The 23,500-nt window shown below is 30.9% G+C and overlaps 2 protein-coding genes across 2 annotated transcripts; both read right to left on the minus strand.

Moving 5' to 3' along the window:
- Window positions 1-250: 250 nt before the first annotated feature.
- Window positions 251-1,444, minus strand: LOC139500378 (uncharacterized). Its single transcript, XM_071289121.1, has one exon. The coding sequence runs from the start codon at window positions 1,442-1,444 to the stop codon at window positions 251-253; it is 1,194 nt and encodes a 397-aa protein (XP_071145222.1).
- Window positions 1,445-6,592: 5,148 nt separating this feature from the next.
- Window positions 6,593-22,057, minus strand: LOC139499874 (uncharacterized). Its single transcript, XM_071288450.1, has 11 exons — window positions 21,951-22,057; window positions 20,633-20,765; window positions 18,821-18,952; window positions 18,227-18,392; window positions 17,376-17,452; window positions 15,940-15,994; window positions 15,619-15,677; window positions 14,727-14,772; window positions 13,266-13,354; window positions 12,397-12,639; window positions 6,593-11,790 (listed from the first exon to the last, which is right to left on the minus strand). Exons 1-11 carry the CDS (start codon window positions 22,020-22,022, stop codon window positions 11,675-11,677), a joined length of 1,188 nt encoding a protein of 395 aa, XP_071144551.1. The 5' UTR covers window positions 22,023-22,057; the 3' UTR covers window positions 6,593-11,674.
- Between the last annotated feature and the right edge of the window lie 1,443 nt (window positions 22,058-23,500).

Raw genomic sequence — 23,500 nt, forward strand, 5'->3', positions numbered from 1 at the left:
ATTCAAAAGCACAATATGAATTTATAGCTATAATGACATGCACAAGTATTTGCAATTATTTACAATAATATATATATATAAGTAAATGATATCATTTGAAATATCAATGTTAAATCATTTTTTTAAACCAAAGCACTAAATTTTGAGTCACACTAAACAAAGCACCAAAAGTATACTAAATTGACATTATTCATAGCACTCACATAGTAATACATTGAACATGATTGAACATATAAAAGAATACAAAGTCTTAATCAATGTGCAGGAGATGAGAAGCAGCATCTCCATACTCCACTGGAGTAAGTTCATCATTCTGTAATCTTATCTTCAGTGTTTGGAGTCTGTCATCAATTTCCCTGTACTTCCTCTTTCTTGGGATACGTTTCCCGCCAGCTCTGTACTGGATCAATGTTAGAGCATGGAAGGCTTCTTCTTGTCTTAACAAACTAATCATACTAAAGATGTTTGGGTGAGCTGCCTTTACTAATTTCTTTAGCTTACTATGCCAACCTTCTAAATGGTTTGTTGTTCTAGGACCTTCTGTTGCATAGTGATTCCACAGACTTTGGTTGCTCTCTACCCAGTAGCTGGTTACATAGTCAGTAAAGCTAAGTGTTGGTGTAGTCGTATCTGAATCATCGATGTCTTCAAGTGCATTAAACCAAACATCTTCAATTGTATTGGGTGGTAACAGTGGCAGTACTGCAGCTCTCCGAACAAGTTCGTGAATGTCGCCCTTTTCATTATATTCAGTTTGCAGACCATGCTTCTGTGCATTTCTCCAGATACACTGGGTGTAGTGGAAAAAGCACCCTTTGATGTGGATATCTGGGAAGACTGAAGTTGCTGCATTTCTGATGGCTATTTCATAGTCGAGGAACATCTTGGCTGGTTGTAGAAGGATGTTGTATTGGTTACATAAATCTTTAATAATAGTAAGTAGCCTTGTGTACATCTGCTGATCTTTACCGGGTAGGAAGCAGTAAACCAGTGGAAACATAGTACCATCAACTTTGGCGTGGAATGTGTACAGCTGGTAGAACAGTGTTGGACAAACATAGAATGTTCCATCACAGTAGATGGTGTCTGCTGCTGCTAGATGATATAGGTTCTCTTGGGTACTGAACACAAGCATTCGCCCATTGGTGTTATCATCTGCAAGTAGGAAGGGTTGGCCAGTAGTAGTTTGAGCCCATTCACCATCCACTGTGATATCTTCTACTGTTGTTGGTAGTGCTGGTATTAGCTTGTGTCTCTCGTTGTAAAGCTGGTCTTTGCATGAGTAGAAGGTTGGTATGTGTTCTACTAGTTGGTGTGTGTCATCATTCCATTCCCGGTCTCGTAGTTTTACCAATTCTTCTTCATAAATAGTTGGTATTGCAGTGAGTTCATCTTTACAACGAGATTTCATACGTTGTAATACATCGTCTACTCTGAGTTGCATTCTGTCTGAGGGATGGTTGTGATTAGCATCCACTTTGGTTGGTATGTTGTTGTGTGTGTTGACAGTAGCAGGGCAGTTACGGGTAGAGCATTTCCAATAATCTATTTGTTGTAAACTTGATATCTAACTGTGCATTTGCCATGATGAACTGAGAATGATCATTACTACTACTAAATAGAGTTTAATGGCGACTACCCTTGCGGGTATTGCGCCAGATTACCTTATATAAAAACATTTCAAGTAAATGTTTTAGAATTATCATTATTTAGGTATAAGCCTATATTATATATTCATATTATAGAAATTTGTGAGTTTTTTTTGTTTTTTTTTTTCCCTTAAATTTAATCTTATTTAAATCTGAACTATAGTGTTTATTTTAATTATCTTGATTATCTTTTGGTTAATTTAAAGTACGAAAAAGAAATATATGTGAACTTATTATTCCATCATTTGTAACTTAGCTTTCTTTGTTTATGAATATTAAATGCATTGGTAAATAGGTGTGTTTGTTGTTTATACATGAAAAATGTAAGTATCTTATACTCTTTGATAGACATATCTGACTTTTACAAATATGCAAATCCTAGAAGGGTCCGACATATTCCCGTACATGGTATATACATTAATACAATTATACCGCGGCTCGTACGTCCTTGGTAAACTGTGATTCTCTGTATATTGAATTTGACTAAAGATAGCACCCTCACTTATAAAAGATTCTTGAACTTACGTTGTAGAATAAAAAATATATAATATATATTACTGTGTATGTATAATTAGAATCTGTAATGTATTGTTATAACATATTTGTGTGTAATAAATTGCAAGTGTTGATATTGTGCAGTTATGTTCAGTATAGATACAAGAGAGTGCTATCTTGGTAGTACCTGATTTAGTGTACTACTTTAAAAATAAAAACTTTCGTAAAAGTTTTAGTGTATATTGTCAAATTCAACGGGGTTATGTTTCTTTTATTTAGAAATCATAAACTGATAAATGATACCCTCCAGCTCTGTTACAACTTTTAAAAAGGCCAATATTTAGAAATGAAAAAACTAAAAAGAAAAGGTAAATAATATATTTCTACCAAATTATTTGTTTTTGGTGTCATCCGTTTAGACTGGAGTTGTTTCCCTTGTTAATGAATAACAAAAAGCATCAGGTTTAAAATTTAATACGCCAAAAACACGCCTCGCCCACACAAGACTCACCAGTGACGCCCAGATATAAAAGATCGAAAGCGAAAAAAAGTACAAAGTTGTACAGCACTGAAGATCAAAAGTTGAAAAAGGTTGTGTCAAATACGGCTAAATTTTTATGTTTGGGATAAAAACATCCTTATTATTTAGAACAATTAATGCTATTGCAAACAGTAAATTTTATCAAATGAATATAACAGATATACATAATGAAACTGAAGTATTAACTCATTACATAAAACAAACACGAATACATAATGAATGACCAACACAGAATAGACACACCCGACTCAGTCCAGGCCTCAACGCAGTAAATTATGAAAATGACGTCACATACGATGGTGAAAAGGCATTAAAAATTACGTCACATATGAAAAACTATATCTCAAAAGTAAGATAGAATTAGGATTGATTAAAGATTAAAATAGAACTAAATACTGATATTGCATTTAAACACAATGCATATTGCAATACTTATTAATAGCAATTAACTATAATATATATATATGTGCACTTTGTTATGAATCCAACTTCAAACGTAAATTGTCGTACAGATTATGTTGACCAAAATTAAATCGAATAAATGACGGCGGTGATTAATTTTTGTTTCCATAACACATAAATATAATAGAAAAGACGTCAACACATTTGACAAAATCCGATGAGAATTACAAATATAACATTAAACATTTAAACTAAATACATGAATTTGGGATAGACAAGTACCGTAACACGTCTTATAGTAATGCGAATTCACATTCAGCAAAACAGTCACAATCGGGAATAAGTCACGTTTGGTAATTAAAATATTAGACGACATAATGACAAACCACAATCTACCATGTGATAAAAATGTCCTTAGCTAGTTTGGTTAAACACACATCGTATGGATCCACCAATTCGTGATGGTGTCCATAAAATTTACGGAGTGTCAATTTTAATCTGTCCTCCTCATAACTTTGTTGGAGAAGATTTTGCGTAAGTAGCACACTCCTGTATATGAAGTCCGTATAGTGTGAACAAGCACGTGAATAACGTATCAATTGTGATATGTAAACACCATACGAAGGGGCAGATGGTATGTTACTGCTGAGAAATGGGAAATTGATAATTGGGAAGTTGAAATCGTCCCGTTTGTCATAGATTTTCGTGTGAAGTCGTCCATCTACGTCAATATTGAGGAAAAGATCAAGGTATGAAGCAGTCCTTCTAGTATCAGTAGTATACTTAATTTCAAGTTCACTTGGATATATGAGATGTAAGTATTGGCTGAAGTATGGGTTATTCAATGATAGAACATCATCAATATATCGGAAAGTAAAATTAAATAATTTCGCAAGCTGCTTTTTCTTTTTGTCTTTTAGAAGGTTTTGAATGAATTCTGCCTCATACGAGTACAAAAACAAATCAGCCAGCAGGGGTGCACAATTAGTACCCATTGGAATACCGATTGTCTGTTGAAATATAAATCCTCCAAACTCAACAAATATATTGTCGATCAAAAAGTGCATGTGTGTAATAGTCCCTTTAAAAAAATCACATCCATTTCATTCATATAAGGGTTTACAATAAAGACATGATTAAAAAAGTTATATTTTGAAATGAAATGCAATAGAATTGAAGGTATTTAATTTATACAGCATGCACAAATTCATTTAACTCATGAATATTTAGTACCGATATTCTCAAGTTCTGATCCATATTTCTAATTATTCAGACGATTTTATTTTCATATATGTACAATTGTCTATTCAGTTCTTAAATGAGTATCTAATCTGTTTAACAATCAACTACTATCTAAGTTACTAAGAGTTGAACCAAAGTCCTGTTGAACATTAACAAGTTCTGAATGAAAATTCTAGTGATATTGTATATTTTCTACTTCTAAAGGTCTTTGTTGAATTATTTCATGAGTTGAGAACGGTTTGTACATCTGTGTCTGTTCATGTTCTGTTGATGACGATAAAGGCATTTCGAGTTGTAGAAGATTATCGGGTGTGATATATAATTGCTCTTGAGCTAGTGATGTATCGGCTTCTGGGACTGTCGACAAAAACATCTCGATCTGAGTCTTGTTTGAATCTGATTCTGTGAATACAAAATTTAACAATATAACAAACCTATTGCTTTATATCAAGTAATCTTTAATGTTAAAATATTTAATGCATTTAATTAAGGTATACTAATTTAAAATTTTAAGATGATAATGTAAAGGTGGTATAACGATGATTATTTAATTTGTCAAAATTCAATTATATTGTTACATAAATATCTAGTCATATTTGACAGATCAATTGAAAAAAAAACCGCAACCACATTTCTAAATAAACAGCTGCGCCTTGAGCGCATGATACGCCCGACGTCTTGTGTGGAAGTTTTATGCAATAATCATAAATGGTTTCTGAGAAAGTTTTAAGCAATAACCATTTATTGCTTTTGAGAACCACCCCCCCCCCCCTGATTTTTTTTTTACAAATATCACTAAAATAAAATTTTGAATCAAACCAAAAGCTATACAGATTTTTAGATTAATATAACAAAGAAGTGTGTAAAGTTTTAAGCAATAATCATAAATCGTTTTTGAGATACGGCACGACATGTAAAAACCTCCTCCCCCTTTTTTACAAAATACTCAATAACACTCAAAAATTAAATTTTGAATCATTACCAAAAAGTATACAGATCTTTAGATTAATATTACAAAGAAGTGTGTAAAGTTTTAAGCAATAATCATAAATCGTTTTTGAGATACGGCGCGACATGTAAAAAAACCCTCCCCCTTTTTTTTACAAAAACTCAATAACTCAAAAATGAAATTTTGAATCATCACCAAAAAGTATACAGATATTAAGATTAATATAACTAAGAAATGTCTAAAATTTTAAGCAATAATCAAGAATCGTTTTTGAGATACGGTGCGACATGTGAAAAAACACACCCCTGTTTTAGTTACAAAGTGCCGTAACTCAAAAAGTTTAAATCTTATTTTCACCAAAAAGTAAACAGATCATTTGACCATCATAAAAAACAACTATATTAAGTTTCATGAAATTAGGTAAGTCTTTCTCAAGTTACAGTTCGACATGTTTACGCCGGACAGACAGACGGACAGACGGATGGACAGACAGACAGACAGTCGGACAGACAGTCGGACAGACAGACGGACAGACAGACAGACAGACGGACGGACAGACAGACGGACAGACAGACGGACATACAGACGGACGGACGGACACCGGACATTTGTATACCATAATACGTCCCGTCAAAATTTTGACGGGCGTATAAAAACAACCAACAGCACATGTTACAGACAGACATTAATAAGCGAATGAAAACAATCAGTATCGAGCGAATTTAAAACATGGTTGCATATACATGAGGGGCCTGATAGGTTATTTTCGTTCTTCGTAACCGGCGCATTTTCGCTATGGTGTTCCGATTTTCTACAGATTTTTTTAATATATTTTCGTGATCCGTGATCATGGAAAATTATTTTCTGTGAATCGTGATTGACAAAAAACAAGTCGTGAATCGTGATGAGACCCCACCCCTTCCCAATCAGGCCCCTCATACATGTGAAATAATAATGTCTGTTGATTTATCAAGCAACCGAATTGAAAATTTATGGTAGAAGTGATACATTTGGACAGAAACATGTAAATGCAGTATAGTATCTCTGATTTATCCAACCAAGAGTTTCAAGTGGTGGAGTTGAAATCATCCCTTTATAAATTGTACGGACGCGAGCTGGTTGACGGTTTTAATCCTGTTTTCAATATCCATTAGACTACATACTTGTATCTACGTTGGTCATTCTTTTATAAGAATCAAAACAGGACCAACCCATTCAATTCATCTTTAAGTTAGGATAGAAAATACTTGTGTAAGAACGTTAAACAGTTTTCAATCTGGTTCAAATACAAAAATTGAAACACAACTCTTGTTGAAAACAAACTTTTATTAGTTGTTTATAATAATAAAAACAATTAAATATATTAAACCTTTACCAAAAAGAAACATAATTGTTATTATAGATACTGTATAATAAAACACTCTATGAAGAACTCAATGTCATTTTATAAAAATAACAAAGATGATGAAAGCATAAATGTGTCTTTAAATCTTTAAAGTTTTAACATATACTTTAAATACAATGTATTTCAAAATCGCACACAATAACATTAATATTTAAGTGGTATATTTATAAATATGTTTTTAAATAAAAATAGAAGTTGAGTACAAGTCAATGAGCAAAAAACCAAGCGACACGAAATATCGAAAAGATATCTAGAGTTCAAAGTATGGTCTTCAAAAAAGACAGATGTCTATAGAATGTGTAAAGCTTTTTCTCACACGAAGCTTTTTAAAATTCTGAATTGATCAAACAGATTATCGAAAATTGAATAATTAATAGCAAAAAAATTATTCTGCTGTGTATTTGAGACTTTATTCTGTACGCTCTTTACTATTGCACGGAAAGAAGTAGTACACATGTACAGGTTTGAAATTGTGCACATACGTAAGATCACGTAAGATTGTTATTTCAAATGTTCTTTTGCAATACATCTGATTTATTTGCCTAATACGCTGAATTCCATTGCGACAACTTTCCGCCAAATACTTCAGTAAATTTGTCGTTAATTACGTATGTGTTAGAAGACGCCATTCAAAAATGTTGGCAGTGTTTGAAAAGTGGGAAAATGAAATTTCATAATATATTTCTTAACATTATTATTTAATGTTGATTCAAACTTTTCACCAAACTTCAAAATCAATGTTGACTTTTGTCTCTAGGTCAGTTTTGTCTCCTTTGGATTCTGTCTCATTGACATATGTTTTATTTTTTCTTTCAATTTTATAATTATTTTCTTTTGGTGATTTATAAACTATGAAAGTTGTCTTTTTCTGCCTTTTCGTCCTTGGTAAAGTAAGATCTTCAACAGCTTAATGGTTTTTGTTTGTAATTGATACATTTATATATAAGGAAGTACATGTATATGCAATTATTACAACCAAACGGCAAAACAGAAACAAAAGTCTTTCTTCGGATTTTAGAACAGTAGAAATGTGTCTTTTATGTTGATTTAAAAATATTTTGAAATAAGAATGCATGGTATAATTTCCAAACTAGATATAAGAGAACAATCTAAAATTAAAACAAATTGCAAACACAACAAGCGTATAAGATAGTACTAATTAACAACATCTAAAAAAAAGACATTTGAAAAATAATTATTTATAATGAATATAAAAATCTTTAATATTCTGAAAGGGGCATTAGCTGTCAAATTTGTGTCCACCGATTTTACTCAAATTCTGATATTTGATTTATAACTTACTGCCGACGGTCATAATGACCAGATTTATAAATAATATAGATATATCTATATAACGAACACTTGAAATTGGGGTATTCTAGGTCTCTTTGATATCATATTATAGGTATAAAAAAGATATGTGTATCATGGTTTTTATAAGCCTGATACCTTTGACAACTAATTAATAGTATAAGAATGATTTTTTTTGTGGATCGAATAAGTCAACCAAATGATTCATTCTTGTTTCATCTTAAACGTTTATTTTTTTTATCAATAGCCATATACATGCGTAGCCCATCTCTAGCTTAGGGATGAAATTGAAGGTCACAAGAATACGGACTTAAAGAGCTCGAATTATTCACTTGCAAGAGAATAATTCATCAACGGTGTTTCTTTTCTTATTTTGACAAATTGAATAAAATTTGCGTATTATTTCACTATTTGACTTTCATTTATGATTGAACAAACAAAAAATAAGTTAAACCTAATATTTATATTTTATTTTACGTAGATAAATGCCCCTTTAACACAACATTAAATAGGTTTAATTATGTTACAATTCAATTGAATCAACTCAACAAATAAGGATACATTGGTAAAAATAAAATATAAATTTACATATTTACACATGCTTCGCCTATGGGTTACTTCTGCTTACGTAGAAACATGCAAAGAAACGACTTCCTATCAGCCAATGCAACATTTCGAACTAGTTTGTTCACAATTTAATTATGATATATTTGAAGTAATTTCCCTTTGGGAATCTATGAAATTTATTGTTAAAATTTCCGCATATGTACCATAAAAATTATTAAAAAAACACCAAATATGTACCATAGAAGTATACAAAAAAACTGAACTCTAAGGAAAATTCAATAAAGAATCGCTCATAAAAACTGTCACAATCGGGACCATTGTAAGATATATTCGTTTTTGTGAATATCAGAGTACTGATGATGAGATGATGAGTTTGGTAGCTAACTGTTACAGACCTAAATTATCTGTGACGATCAAGGACAACAATAAATGTCTTAATATTTCAATCACTATAGAGTATCAAGTTCTTACTATTTGTTTAAAATACTTCACCATACTAATCGATCTCGTGTTTCCTAAATTGACAGCGATATTTTTATTTATAGAGTATTGTTTAAAGGAAGCCCTTTACAACGCATGTTTTCGTAGCAGAACGGTCTATGACTCACTATACGACGGTCGATCAAAAATTGTAAATCTAACATTTTTGTAGCAGAAAAGTAATAGTAGCTTATAAAATAATTTCAGCTCAAGAGCAAGGACTAAATAGGACCAAAATCAGTCAAATTATGTCTGAAAAAGCCTAAAATATACTTCTTTATTCATTCGAAACTTTGTATTATTAACATTTGTTTTTAATAAGATAAAAACTGTGACAAAAATAGAATACAACCTTAACTTAAGATTTTTGTATACTGTTTTACATGTATAAGCAATATTTGAGACAGAACAGATAACATTTTTTTTAGATTTAAAACCAATCATTTGGAATAGAAGTGAAACACAATTTTAATGATCGGATCGACCTTTGACAACATACCTTACACCATAACCCACCTTCAGACCGTATTATACCTTGTATAATAGACCTTTAGGAGATGTCTGTATGCATGACACTTTCTTATGTTCATTCATAGACATCTCACATAATAAATGTACTAGTATATGATACATAATTATACATATCATATACAGGTTGACTAAAGTATCATCAATGGCAAACAGATAAAACCTCTTAAAGAGGGTACCTCCTGAATGCATAGCATGACATTTTATAGTCGGTATACCGTTGGTCATTTAATAATTCATAAATTATCAAAATCAAACGGCATGAAGCACCAAATACCTCTGGTACCACTCCCACTTCTCTTTACCAAGAGATGCTGACTACGTATTCAAGAGCTGTTAACACAGAACTAATTATGTAAAAATATTGCTTACTGACGTGATGAAAAAGTATTCTTTCTATATGAATTTGTCAGGCCAATCATCTATTTTATTGAAAATTAATGTTTGAAGTATACAAGTTTACTCGAGCCTCTTTCAATAATTCAAAGTGTGCCTTTAATAAAATAATTTTTTCGAACGATTTTGTTCCTCTAAAAAAACTGTGAGACGTACATGTAGATAAATAAACTGTTTTTATAAAATTAGTCACAGAGTTGTTGGTATGAAGCCTTTTGACATATCGTAGACAGCTGCAACTCTGGCTTTTATAGTGAGAGTGGACCTTCTCTAGAGCATTTTGGATTTTATGGGTACCGATCGATACCGCATTTACATGTGTCTCTGAAATGACATTTTTTTTTACATTTGCAAAAATATCATTGATGCTAAACGTACAAGTCAAATCTCTGAGAGACTACATGTTGAAAATGATAATAACACTTATACATATTGTTCAATATCACTCAAAAATGATTATCACAATACAAGTTTACACTCAGACTTCCTTTATAATAGTACGTGATTGAAAAAAGACAAGGTGAAACGGAAAACATAATATTAACTTTTTGATAACTACTTTTGACTTTCTTTAATTAAGAATTTTTTTAAAGTTTCAGATAATTAAAATTTGTGATACAATGTTATTGAATTTATAAATATTATTTGTCGGACTCTTTACATATGTTTTGTTCCGACTGTAGACTAAATATATGTCATAAATGTTACATTTTGTATTATACAGTACTGTGGAAATTAACCTTATTTTATCAACATTTTTAAATCTTAGAAAAAAGTTAAACCTTACTTTTTTATTTCTTATGCCATCTTAAACAAATGACTATAAAATGGATTTAGTTAACGGATTTCCTTCATATATTTTTGGATTATGAATTCTGAAAAGGAGTAGGTTCAGTTAGACCCCTTTTTGAACCCAAATTATAGCAGTTTTACAAAATTGTTAAAATGTTAACTTTTAGCTATTTATTGAAAAGTAGAATACTTCTGCTAAATAAATATGGACTGATTTTGACAATACAATGCACAAATATCAGTTTACTAGCATCCTTAAGTTATGCTAAATTACTGATATCTTCATAATTTTAGCATTTGAGTAAAATTTTATTCGGTTTCAACCTTAATTGGAAGTTGCAGCATTTGTGTTTATTCTTAAAATTCAAATATAAGTTGTATTTCATAATAATACATAACAAAGGTTTAGAGTGAACACAGATGTGGCCACATTCATTTTTGACAAAAAACATCTGAAAGTGACATATAATGGCATATTAGTATTTGATAGTTTTTTCATACTTCAGCTTGAGTTGGAGAGTCTTAAATGAATAAATCAGGTCAAATCTTTCACATAAAATAATTGAAATGACCGAAGAAGACATTTTAGTGTCTAAAAAGTGTCGAACATCTTTCATCGGATGAAGCTGAAATTTGAGTAGAAAACTGGCCCTTACCGGACCTACTCCTTTGTCAATTATTTCAAACTGCTTGGGTTTTTTTGCGTTAATATTATGATGACTTTTTTAAAAATGGACCAGGAATTGCTAAAACATTAGATAAAGTATTTGCTACTGCGAATTTTAGTAAATTTGAATGCCTTTTCAATAGAAATTATTGGTATAAAACAAATACAGAGACAATAAGACATTTCTCATTAAATCAATAACACTTAGATATCTGAATTGTCGGTTCTTCCTATCTGCATCCATCTTTAACTACAACTCTGGTCCTTGTTGAATGATGTAATCTCTGGAAGAAGTTGATAATGCCATTAAGGGCGTTTCATTAGAATATGTTGCCAGTAATGGAACGGTTGTTTGGTTATCTTCAGCTGTGAAAAATGAGGAACTATAAATAAATTCAAATCTGTGATAATCACAATAATCTTAGCCGTATTTTGCACAACTTTTTTGAATTTTGGGTCCTCAATGCTCTTCAACTTTGTACTTGTTTGGCTTTATAACTATTTTGATCTGAGCGTCACTGATGAATCTTATGTAGACGAAACGCGCGTCTGGCGTATTAAATTACAATCCTGGTACATTTGATAACAATTTAAAATTACCATATATCAAAGTTTGCCTAAAAAGCTTTCTACACTTATTTCTGAACGAGCTTTCTCCCATTACATATTTCCAATATTAAGCATTTTGTTAAGCAGACAGAAACCAAGATACTGTCAGACCGACTAACGGATATAATTCTATGCTGTATGGGTTTTGTACATTTGTAAATGCCGTACAATGACCTATAGTTGTTTACTTCTATGTCATTTGGTATCGGTTGGAAAGTTGTCTCATGGACAAACAAACAACATCTTCATATTTAGATACAAATAACGAGTCTCTCACTTTAGTTTGGGTCTTTGCATGTAACTTGCTGTTTTTCGAAACTGTGTTACGATGATATGAAGTAAAACTATATATATCTTAATTACCAGAATCATGTGGTGTAGGGAAAACAAAGGCAACTTGCTTGTCTCGAAATGGTGTTATGGTCCTTAATGGTGACTCATCTTGAATTCTCTTTTCAGTTGAATCTTGTGACGATGTAGTTATTAGAGATATTCCGGAATCCGTTGATTTAACGTATGTGCAATCTGTGATCTTCACATCAGTAATGTCTTCGTCATCTTGTGAGTTTGGACTCTCTGGGGAACTTGAAGATTCACGTATCATCCCTGCATTAAAAATTACATTGCACAATATTTTTTGTTTGAAAAACAAGATTAGAAAAAAAATAGACATGCTCTTTACTATTTATATAGATTGAACATGATTTGACATAGCTATTCTAAATATCAGCATATGTTGGACTTTTTTTATTTGCATTTAAAGATTTCAAAGCAACATATTTTTATTATTCTAACATTTATCAATTATATAGTTGTTTCATTGGGTTCGAACTTCAACTTATGATATTTTTATTACGTATGCAAATGCTGTTTTTGGGAATGATCTACCAGATAACTTTGGGAAAACGCTATTCATATCAGTTTTGAAAAGTGCACATGATTTATGTTTATGTTAAATTTATCTTAATTAAGATCATATCTCTCTTGTTACTTTGGATGACACGTAGTTACATTACTTATTAGAGCATGCTGCGATAGTGTTCTTTTTTGCAATGTAATTGTAAAATAAAACAATACTGGAGAGTAGGGAACACAATACAGGTGTACAAAATAATTCAACTTCGTCGAGAGCACTGAAAAGTTAAGTGCAAATAATTATACATGAATATTGAGCTTGAAAAAAAAACAGAAATTGCTAAATAATTATAAAAAGGTTAACATCTATGAATTACCTTTCTTACGTCTGAATTTTCTCATTCCGAAAAATGCTAGTAGTAAAAGACACACAATCACAATCAGAATAAAAAGAACCGTTTTAAGTCTGCAGAAAAAAATAAAGATCATAGTTAAGATATAAAGAAATAAGTTGTGCAGAAGTTACTAGTCTTCAAAGTATTAATTCAATAAACAATACGCATACTGTTATATTGTTAAAAATACCAATACTTCAATATGAGTAAGTACTACTGAAGGAATTTCTCGTGCTCAAACTGTTTTCCAACCCACACCTCCGTTTTCGACAGCGTTCTTTTGTTGTCTGAAAGGTGAGTTACTAAAGTTTGCTTCATTAGTTCAACATTTTTGGTATTTTAGATTTTTTAAATTGATTTTAGTCTTTCTTTTTTTTTAAATTTCACACGAGCTGCGTACAACCTTGTACACTTACTGGGGTTTTGTACGATGTGATGAACGATGCGAATTTAAATTCGTCTTCAACTGTATATTTAGAAATTTTTTGTAGAAACAGATACTATGCCCCATAACATTGTACAGAACTTTAAATTGATTGTTGAAAATACTGTTAGATAGAGATAATGATATTTATGATAATAAAAGACTTTCATGCACAAGCAATATACTAACATAGATAGATGTGTAAATATAAAAAAAAGATGTGGTATTATTGCCAATGAGACAACTCTCCGCAACAATGAACAAAGCTCATACCGCATAGTTAGCTAACAAAGGACCCGATATGACAATTTAAAACAATTTAAACAAGAATACTAACGGCCTAATTTATGTACAAAAAAATACTCTTGTAAAAATACAATCTTTTTATGGAAACCTGTGCATAAGGAAGTGTTATGTGCTATAGGAACTACGCATATACACTTGAGACGAACAGCTGGGAAACCAAAATATGTTGGTTTGTTATCCCGATTTTGTTTTTTGTCCATGGATTTATGAGTTTTGAACAGCGGTATACTACTGTTGCCTTTATTTATATATAAAAGACCATGCCAAAAGCATTTATGCTGTGCCCAACCAAAACAGCCAAAATTATAAAAGCCAGATGAAGTAGTTACAGAACTGTTTACTTTTATATTTTTGATATTTTTTTAATACGACCTTTGTAAATTGGAATAACTTGTTTAAGTGTATTTCGCAATAGAATATAATCATGCCAATTAAATATTTCGATGTTTTATATGAATATACATAAAATGACAAGAAAAGCATGTAAAAAATAACCCTCCCTCACCCCCCCCCCCCCAAAAAAAAACCTGGCAATTAAAACCGTTTAGCTCTTTCGTATATTTCATATGTATTCGATTTAGTAATTTGTTTCAGTTTCAATTTTCATTTTTTCAGACGTCTGGAAATCGTTAAACTAACGCAGATACATATTGGATGAAAATCATTGATTTTTTTTTTTAAATAAAACACATTAGCTTATCATAAGTACGTACATTTTTAAAATGGTGTTGTTATCCACAATTTCCTTAGTCTCCGTTTCTAAAATATGTTTAAAAAGTAACTACTTCGTCTTTAATCACAAAAGCGTTACTTCATTGAGCAATGATATGACTTGTCTAAATAAATTATGGCAGTTGTGGTTCTTTATGTTTTGATTTCTACAGTAGGGTTATAATTTATGATTATTCTTCGAATATAATAAACAATATTAAAAAAACGATTCATTTTTTGTTTAGATATTGGTCTTCAATAAGAAAATAAAAAACGTAGTTGACACTTTTCAGACCATAAAAGAGATAAAAAAAAACATGGAAATTTGTATGCTGAATACATATTTTACTTATGTAAAAGGCATTTCATTCATGATCTTGGAGTTAAAACATAAAGTGTCGTACGGCAAAATAAATTTGTCTGTTATATACATGTTACATCTTGCAAATATGTGCAATCCCAAATGCGTGAATAGCGATACTGTGATGTCAATGCAACTAAGGAGTATTCACAATATCGAAATTCATATAATTTTATATCTATAATTTTATATTCTGTTAGCACACCAACCTTTTCACCAGATTAAAGACTGATCAACAGTAATATACAAACATTTTCTAAATGAACCACAGCATATCAAATCTTTTGAATTGTTTTGTATAATATCATATTTACCAATGTTAAAGTGTTGCATTCAAATACTACACATAAAAGGAGATTTGGCGCAAACTTTGTTAAGCTTCAATACAAAAGCATTTTATCTAAAGGATTTAACAATATAACTATATCTCTTTAAGTTAACCAGAGTTTGGAAATATGTCATTATTTTGAAACATTACTAAATCTATGGATAGGAAGAACTAACTTGTTTCCAGTCTACTTTAGTATTCTCACCTGTTTTATTCCCCAAAGAGGATACTTCGATATTTGTATCAATCACTGTACTTGTGGGCCTATAATAAAAGAAAATACCAATTAAACAATCATGAGATGTCAAGCAAACCTAAAGCTGCTATGCAATAATATCCTGTCATGTCTGATATATAACCTTTAAAATAATGATTTTTTTTAATATACTAGTAATAAGTACACATTTTAATAATATGTGTATTTATAAAATTATTAAAAACGAAATGAAAATATCATTACATAACTTGCTTTTTTAAGTGCCAATAAAGGCACAGTAGTATACCGCTGTTCGAATTCATAAATTACCTCGAAATATCAACATAAGGTACATTATCGTTGATAGCTGTTTTTTTGTTCTCTACTGAAATATAAATCAGACAATATCATTGTCATTAAAGTCAATATCAAAAAGAGTAAAATGCTGTCCTTACCATACACATATAATACACAGAAGTCTAAGAAATATGATATAATTTACTTGTGTTGTATGTTTGCTTTGGATCTGATGGCATGCAATGAGTTTCCAGGTATAAACTTTTCTTGGTACGCTAGAGACACAGTTTATAAGAGATGCACTTCGAGTAACAAGCCGAATCGGAAATTGAGAAATAAACAGTATGTTGTTAACTGGGAAAAAGGTATGTGGTTTCAATATAATTACTTACAATAAAACTCTATAATTCAATTTCAATGTTACTACCTGGTAGTAACAAGTAAAATAACAAAAATACCGAACTCGGAATAAAATTGAAAGCGAATACTATTTTTTTATCAAATGGAAAAATCAAAGATAAAACACACCAAACGAATGGAAAACATCTGTCATATTCTTAAGTTATTGAATGTTTATATAGCTAGCTAAACTTCTCATTTGTATGGCAATCTTATATCATTCATTTTACGGAAAACACTGTATAAGCAAAACAAAAGACAAAATAGGTAAAATATCAAAAATTGGGGCAAGCAATCAATATTGTGTTAATCCTATTCATTATCAACTAAATAACTATTTAAAGAAAAGAAAAACAAAATGACATATAGACACCGTGCATACTTAAAAAGGAAAGACAAGAATACAAAATTGACCATAGCAAATTAAAACAAAAGAGAGATGTATAAATACCGAGCCAAGACAAAAGTATTTTATCAAAACTTTTACTAAACAGTAAATTTTAAAAATATACAAGAACAAATAAAAAGGACATTGTAACACGTAATTAAGATGACAAAACAACGTCAGTACCTAGAACCAGTACTGAACGGCCTTGTTTTATGTGTGAAGTTGATAGGGAATATTTATTAAATAGGTCTTCGTATCTTCCGATGATCTTTCTTTTAGAAAAAGAACGTGTTCTTTGCCATAATCCGGATTTTTAGATTTCTAATCAGACACTGGTGACGTTTTATAAAGCCTAATTAACAGATACAAGGTCACGAATACAGAATGAGTAAGAAAGTGTATATCCAATATGCAGGTGAAAGTTGATATTTTGTTCCTCACTCAACAAATACGTTGACATTAAGAAACTCCAGCATACTGATAACTTGTTCATCTGCGTAGCATATGTTGTAAGTATTAACTACTACGGTATATTTCATACATACTATTTGATACAAATTCAGTATTAAATCTTGTATGCTCACAAACTATTACATAGTTCATTCACGTATAAAAAATCATTGATCACCTGAAGGAAGCCATTTAAATCGTCGGTCATGCAAAATCGAAAGCGGGATCTTACCATGCTTGTCAGTGATTTCTGGTTTTGGAATGTATACTGGTTTTTCTAGCTTTACTGTATATATATCTTCTTTTATTCTGATGAAGAAGAACAGAAAGAAATGTTGAATGTGATGATGTAAATTAACTGATTAAGACTATTGTTCAGAGAGATATACATTATCAATAAGACAAAGTAAAAAATGCATTTTTTATACTCATATATTACTTGCAAGATTGTTAAGACTTGTACTTTGAATTGGTGTTTTATTTGAATAAAAAAAGATTTAATTGAACTAAAAATCTGGTAAACTTCAAAAACACTATTGAATACGGCAGTCAAACTCTCAGAACAATATAAAGAAGACATGCTTTAGGAAATGTTATTGTTATGTACGTAGTAAAGACCCTAAATACAAAAACATCTTGCTCTAAACTATTCCCTATTGTAAACAGCAGCAAAAGTTATATTATCTGTCTATAATCTATCCATCCACATTTCTGAATCTGTAGTTCTAAAGGAGAAAAAGGACCAAATTTATCTATATACAGTCCTGTAAATGAATAAAATGATGAATAATACATTTTGAAATATTTCTTTTCTATTCGAAAAGTAAAATGTGTCATGTATTTTTTAGATTTGCTTCAAATGCTTTTGCTCTATTTCGTGCGAACATCTTAAAATCTGAAACAAATCGAAATGTGAGTTTTCTTATTGTTTAGACAATTCTAGGCACTACAAAATAATGTCTGTTTCAAAATAAATAATTTTCTGGTGTACTTGATTTATAGAATTATGAACATTATTCTCAATCATATTGTTTTAACTACATTTCATTCGATAAATATAAATTGAGGGCTTTTATTAAATACCTGTCCGAAAGACATGATCCGTTGATAGAAAGTGTTGTCCCAGGCTTACAATTTCCACTAAACACCTTACAATTGCAACTGTCAAGTCCATAAAAGTTATTAAAAGTATCACAAACACACGGTAGACTGCAACCTGATGTCGAAAGATAGTTGACCCTTTTTGCACCTATAAATAATAAAAGTATTTAACATAAAGAAAAGAAGACATGGTTTGAAAAAAAATAATTTTCACGGATTGGCTGTCAAGAACCTCGTTTAATATCATTATTACAGAAATAAGTGCAATGATGTACTAGTAATAGTAGTGTATAGTTGTCCACAAGATGGTGTAAGAAGACACATTTGTGTTAATTATTGGACGGTACTCACAAGTTGTAAAATAGTAATAAATCGGCATCCTTATAGAAAGGGAGGCGAATGATACCAAATGATAAAGGGATATTCAAACGCATAATTCGAAAAGAAACTGAGAACGCCTTGGCAAAAATAGCAAGTATAAGCATTATGAAAATAAACCGCTAATAAGGGTATTGAGTTGAAAGGTAAATTAATGGGGCTTTTTGTCCTGGTAACTTAAACTTATATATAACTTACCTAAATGACAAGAATATTCCTCACATTGGAAAGGTAAGTCTGAATTTGTTTCATCTGCTATCCAGGTATCATCTGGGCAAGGTTTGCAGATATCCTTTCCCATGTCGTTAGAACATTTTTGAACAAAGGTTCCTAAATTAATTATTGAGAGTTAATAAACATTGTGCAAAAGAGTCATCGAAGAAATGTAGGGATTGCATTAAAGATGCTAAAATCAGAGTTATCCGAGTTAATGTAATATGTGATTTTATTTAATAAGTGTTGTGCACATTTAAAAAATACACTCTTCATGAATAACCATCAGATTCACAAATTATCCAAAATTCTCGAGGTAAATAGCTTAAATAATCATATAAGTGTGATCAGAGGTATAACTGTCCCCTGAAATTGACAAAAATAGTAAAATAAAAAATAAAACTCTTTACCTGGCTTTCAAACATTCAAAATAATGGTACAAGCACAGAAAAAACCGGGATACTCTTTCAGATTGGATTTAGGGTTTGAGGTTGGATTAAGGCTGTGAGGTCGTTGTTACAATTTAAAATGGAAATTTTTTAAAGATCTATGAACACGTGTGCTACATTTATCTGCATTTCTCTAACCTCCTTGACGAATATGTTGTAGTTTCTTCAGAAAAGCTCAAACAGTATTGCTTTTGTTATGAATCACATTATATAAATTTGATAACAGATTTAGGTTGAAAAAAACTCACTTTATTACTTAACATATACTTATCAAAGAAGAATGAAATATTAAACATGGATAAGTTTTATGTGTTGGAAGAATTTCAACCTCATAATAAGGTCTTGACCTTCCTTGACTGTACTGGATACCAAAATATCAATCTACCTTTGCGTGGGTTGTCAAGTGCTCTACGAAACCTCTTTTCAACCTATTAACATCAATGTTCATCAGAAAGTCAAAGAATGAAGGGTTTAGAGTTACTATAGAACTATCTACCCAAGGTCAGTGTCATATTCATCGGAGAAAATTCAAAATACTTAAGTTATGGTACATAAAATCTCTTTCGTCTTGCAATAGTTAAAGACATTTTACCTTTCTACCACTTACACTAAAGAGTAAAATAACAAAAATACTAAACTCAGACGAAAATCCCAAACGGATAGTCCCGCAGCAAATGGCAAAATCAGAAGATCTAACACATCAAACGAATTGATAAAACTGTCAAATTCATGACTTGGTACATGCATTTTCTCAAAATATGTTCTTTCTAAACTAAAACACAGATTTGAAGAGCTAGTCAAACTTAGTTTCAAGAAAAGAATGACATACGGTAATACAGATATCATATTTAAGGATGAAAAAAACAATTTGATCGTGTTACGTTTGGAGGACGTGTTCTAAACGAACAATACGAATTCTTATGGGATCCAAAAAGTAATAACAAAAATACCGAACTCCGATGAAATTCAAAACGGAAAGTCCGTTATCAAATGGCAAAATCAAAAGCTCAAAAACATCAATGGAACGGATGACAACTGTCATATTCCTGACTTGGAACATCCAATTGTGTCCCTTATCTTGCCGACTTGTCTCTTTATATTCATATGAGGAATATTTATACTTGGTACAATCATTTTTCGAAGTAATTGCTGGGTTAAACCTTGGTTTATAGCTAGCTAAACCTTCCATTTTCATGACCGTTGATTGTAGTCTCTTTATATTGTTAAAGTTGAGTGAGCAACATATACATAATATGTTACATGGGCAGCAGTAGTCATAAAACTAGTTTCAACATTTTAATTATTTCTTAATATAAACGATTGTTTTTGTTTGTTATTTGCTACTTACCCGCATTGCAGTTGTTTTCTACTTTTTTGCAGCAGTATTCAGTAAAATCATCTGAAGTTCTTCGAATATAATTTCTTGGGCATAGTTTGCTTGATGTCAAAACGGGGTATATAAGAAGACTTGCAATGAAGAACTGTAAGAAGTAAGAGCACATAATAGCTCTGTAATTTAAATCATGCAACTTGAAAAGATCCATCATTCATTCATTCATTCATTCATTCATTCATTCATTCATTCATTCATTCATTCATTCATTCATTCATTCATTCATTCATTCATTCATTCATTCATTCATTCATTCATTCATTCATTCATTCATTCATTCATTCATTCATTCATTCATTCATTCATTCATTCATTCATTCATTCATTCATTCATTCATTCATTCATTCATTCATTCATTCATTCATTCATTCATTCATTCATTCATTCATTCATTCATTCATTCATTCATTCATTCATTCATTCATTCATTCATTCATTCATTCATTCATTCATTCATTCATTCATTCATTCATTCATTCATTCATTCATTCATTCATTCATTCATTCATTCATTCATTCATTCATTCATTCATTCATTCATTCATTCATTCATTCATTCATTCATTCATTCATTCATTCATTCATTCATTCATTCATTCATTCATTCATTCATTCATTCATTTCATTCATTCATTCATTCATTTATTCATTCGTTCGTTCGTTCATTCATTCATTCATTCATTCATTCATTCATTTATTCATTCATTCATTCATTCATTCATTCATTCATTCATTCATTCATTCATTCGTTCATTCATTCGTTCATTCATTCATTCGTTCATTCATTCATTCATTCATTCATTCGTTCGTTCGTTCGTTCGTTCATTCGTTCGTTCGTTCGTTCGTTCGTTCGTTCGGTCAATCATTCATTCATTCATTCATTCATTCATTCGTTCATTCGTTCGTTCGTTCGTTCATTCATTCATTCATTCGTTCGTTCGTTCGTTCGTTCGTTCATTCATTCATTCTTTTAAAATGATGCACATGGTTCTAATTGAATTAGAATTCCAGTCTATCTTAATTTTGACACTAAGATCATTACAAAGGAAAATATTTTTTATTGAATCCTAACATATATTCCCATGACATTGTAAAGGGTATTTCGGAACACTTTCGTTAGCTATTTTCTCTATATATATGGGCAAAATACGCCATTATTGTTCGATCTATTTTATACAGTATACATCGTTGCAAAATCGATTGAAGCAGGTAAAATCATATAAACATCAATATCAATAATTATTTCAGTAAAAAAAAGATAAAGATACATACCTTCATCTTTAAGCTGCATAATGACCTACAATTTTGGAAGTTAATCTTCTTATTGTCACTAAAACAAACCATTTTCTTCAGTTCAATAAGGTGTCTACTATGATGGCGGCGAGTCTATAAATAGGTCATTTTCATTAATAAATAAGGCTTTTCCCTCTCCTATTTTTAGAACATTTCCGCGAAAATATTAAATATAGATACAGGTCAATATCTAACTTGCTTATGTTTTGCATTACATTTAATAGATCTTTAATATATGCCTTCCTGGTCAATGGAATGTACCGACATGTACCATCTGAACTAAATATACGACGTGCCAGTGGCGGATCCAGAAAATTTCCTAAGGGGGGGGGAAATTTCCTAAGGGGAATGAAAATTTCCCATGAAAGGGGGGCCGGGCCCCACAGGGCCCCCTTGATCCGCCTATGCGTGGTATTGAAACATAAGATCAGTCTTGGTTTAGTTATCTGAATATAATGTAATAGTTAAAGACTATCGTCAAACATTACCAGATATTATGGTTGTTAAAATAAATAATGAAGTTGTGAACTTTTTTTCGATTTGTAAACCTTGTTTTTATTGTTTTTGTTTACATATGTAAGAAATAAGTTTTGAACCAGTTTAACCTCTTTTATTTGCTATAGGTGCATTGATATTTCGCGAAATGTTCATGTTTAATACAAATTGCATGAAATTGACATAATTAGCATTAGGGTCAACTTTGATTACAGTCACTTTGACTGGAAAAAAACGCCCATTCATACATTTTACCAGTTTTTCATTGATAAGTGTTCTATTTACAAATGTTCTTTATTTAATGTAATGCAATATAGTAACTCTAAAAGTCATTATGTACATATTCTTGGTGGATAGCAGAATGAGTGCGTCTTTGTCGAATTAGATTTCATTCTAAATTGTGAGAACCTTGATATGTTACATAAGATATGTTAGACAGAATTCATAAGCTCAAGTAAACGAGGAACAAAGCTGGTGAATTAGTTTATCTAACATGATATAATGGGATTGATACATTTGAAATTGACACCCGACTTGACATTATAGGTGTGATTTTTGTATGGTTTAAAGACGCAGTGTTTCTATGTGGCCAGTGCATATGTGTTTTCTTAATTTCATCGTTTGCCGTGTATATTCTTAACTTTTATCACACCAAATCTCACAAAAAGTGTATGACATAAGTATTAATGTCATTATAAACGTTATAAACGTTCTTTCGAATGATGTGTTTGGTTCTGTTACATATGCCATGGTCTACAGTGGATGTTTCGTCCCCGAGGGTATCACCAGCCCAGTAGTCAGCACTTCGGTGTTGACATGAATATAAATTATGTGGTCATTTTTATAAATTTTCAGTTAATAAAACTTTCAATTTTTTCGAAAAAATAAGGATTTTCTTATCCCAGGCATAGATTACCTTAGCCGTATTTGGCACAATTTTTGGGGAATTTTGGATCCTCAATGCTCTCTTACTTTGTACTTGTTTGGATTTTATAACTATTTTGATATGAGCGTCACTGATAAGTCTTATGTAG

This window comes from Mytilus edulis, chromosome 13, assembly GCF_963676685.1.
Source record: "Mytilus edulis chromosome 13, xbMytEdul2.2, whole genome shotgun sequence".
In the NCBI taxonomy this organism is placed as follows: Eukaryota; Metazoa; Mollusca; class Bivalvia; order Mytilida; family Mytilidae; genus Mytilus; species Mytilus edulis.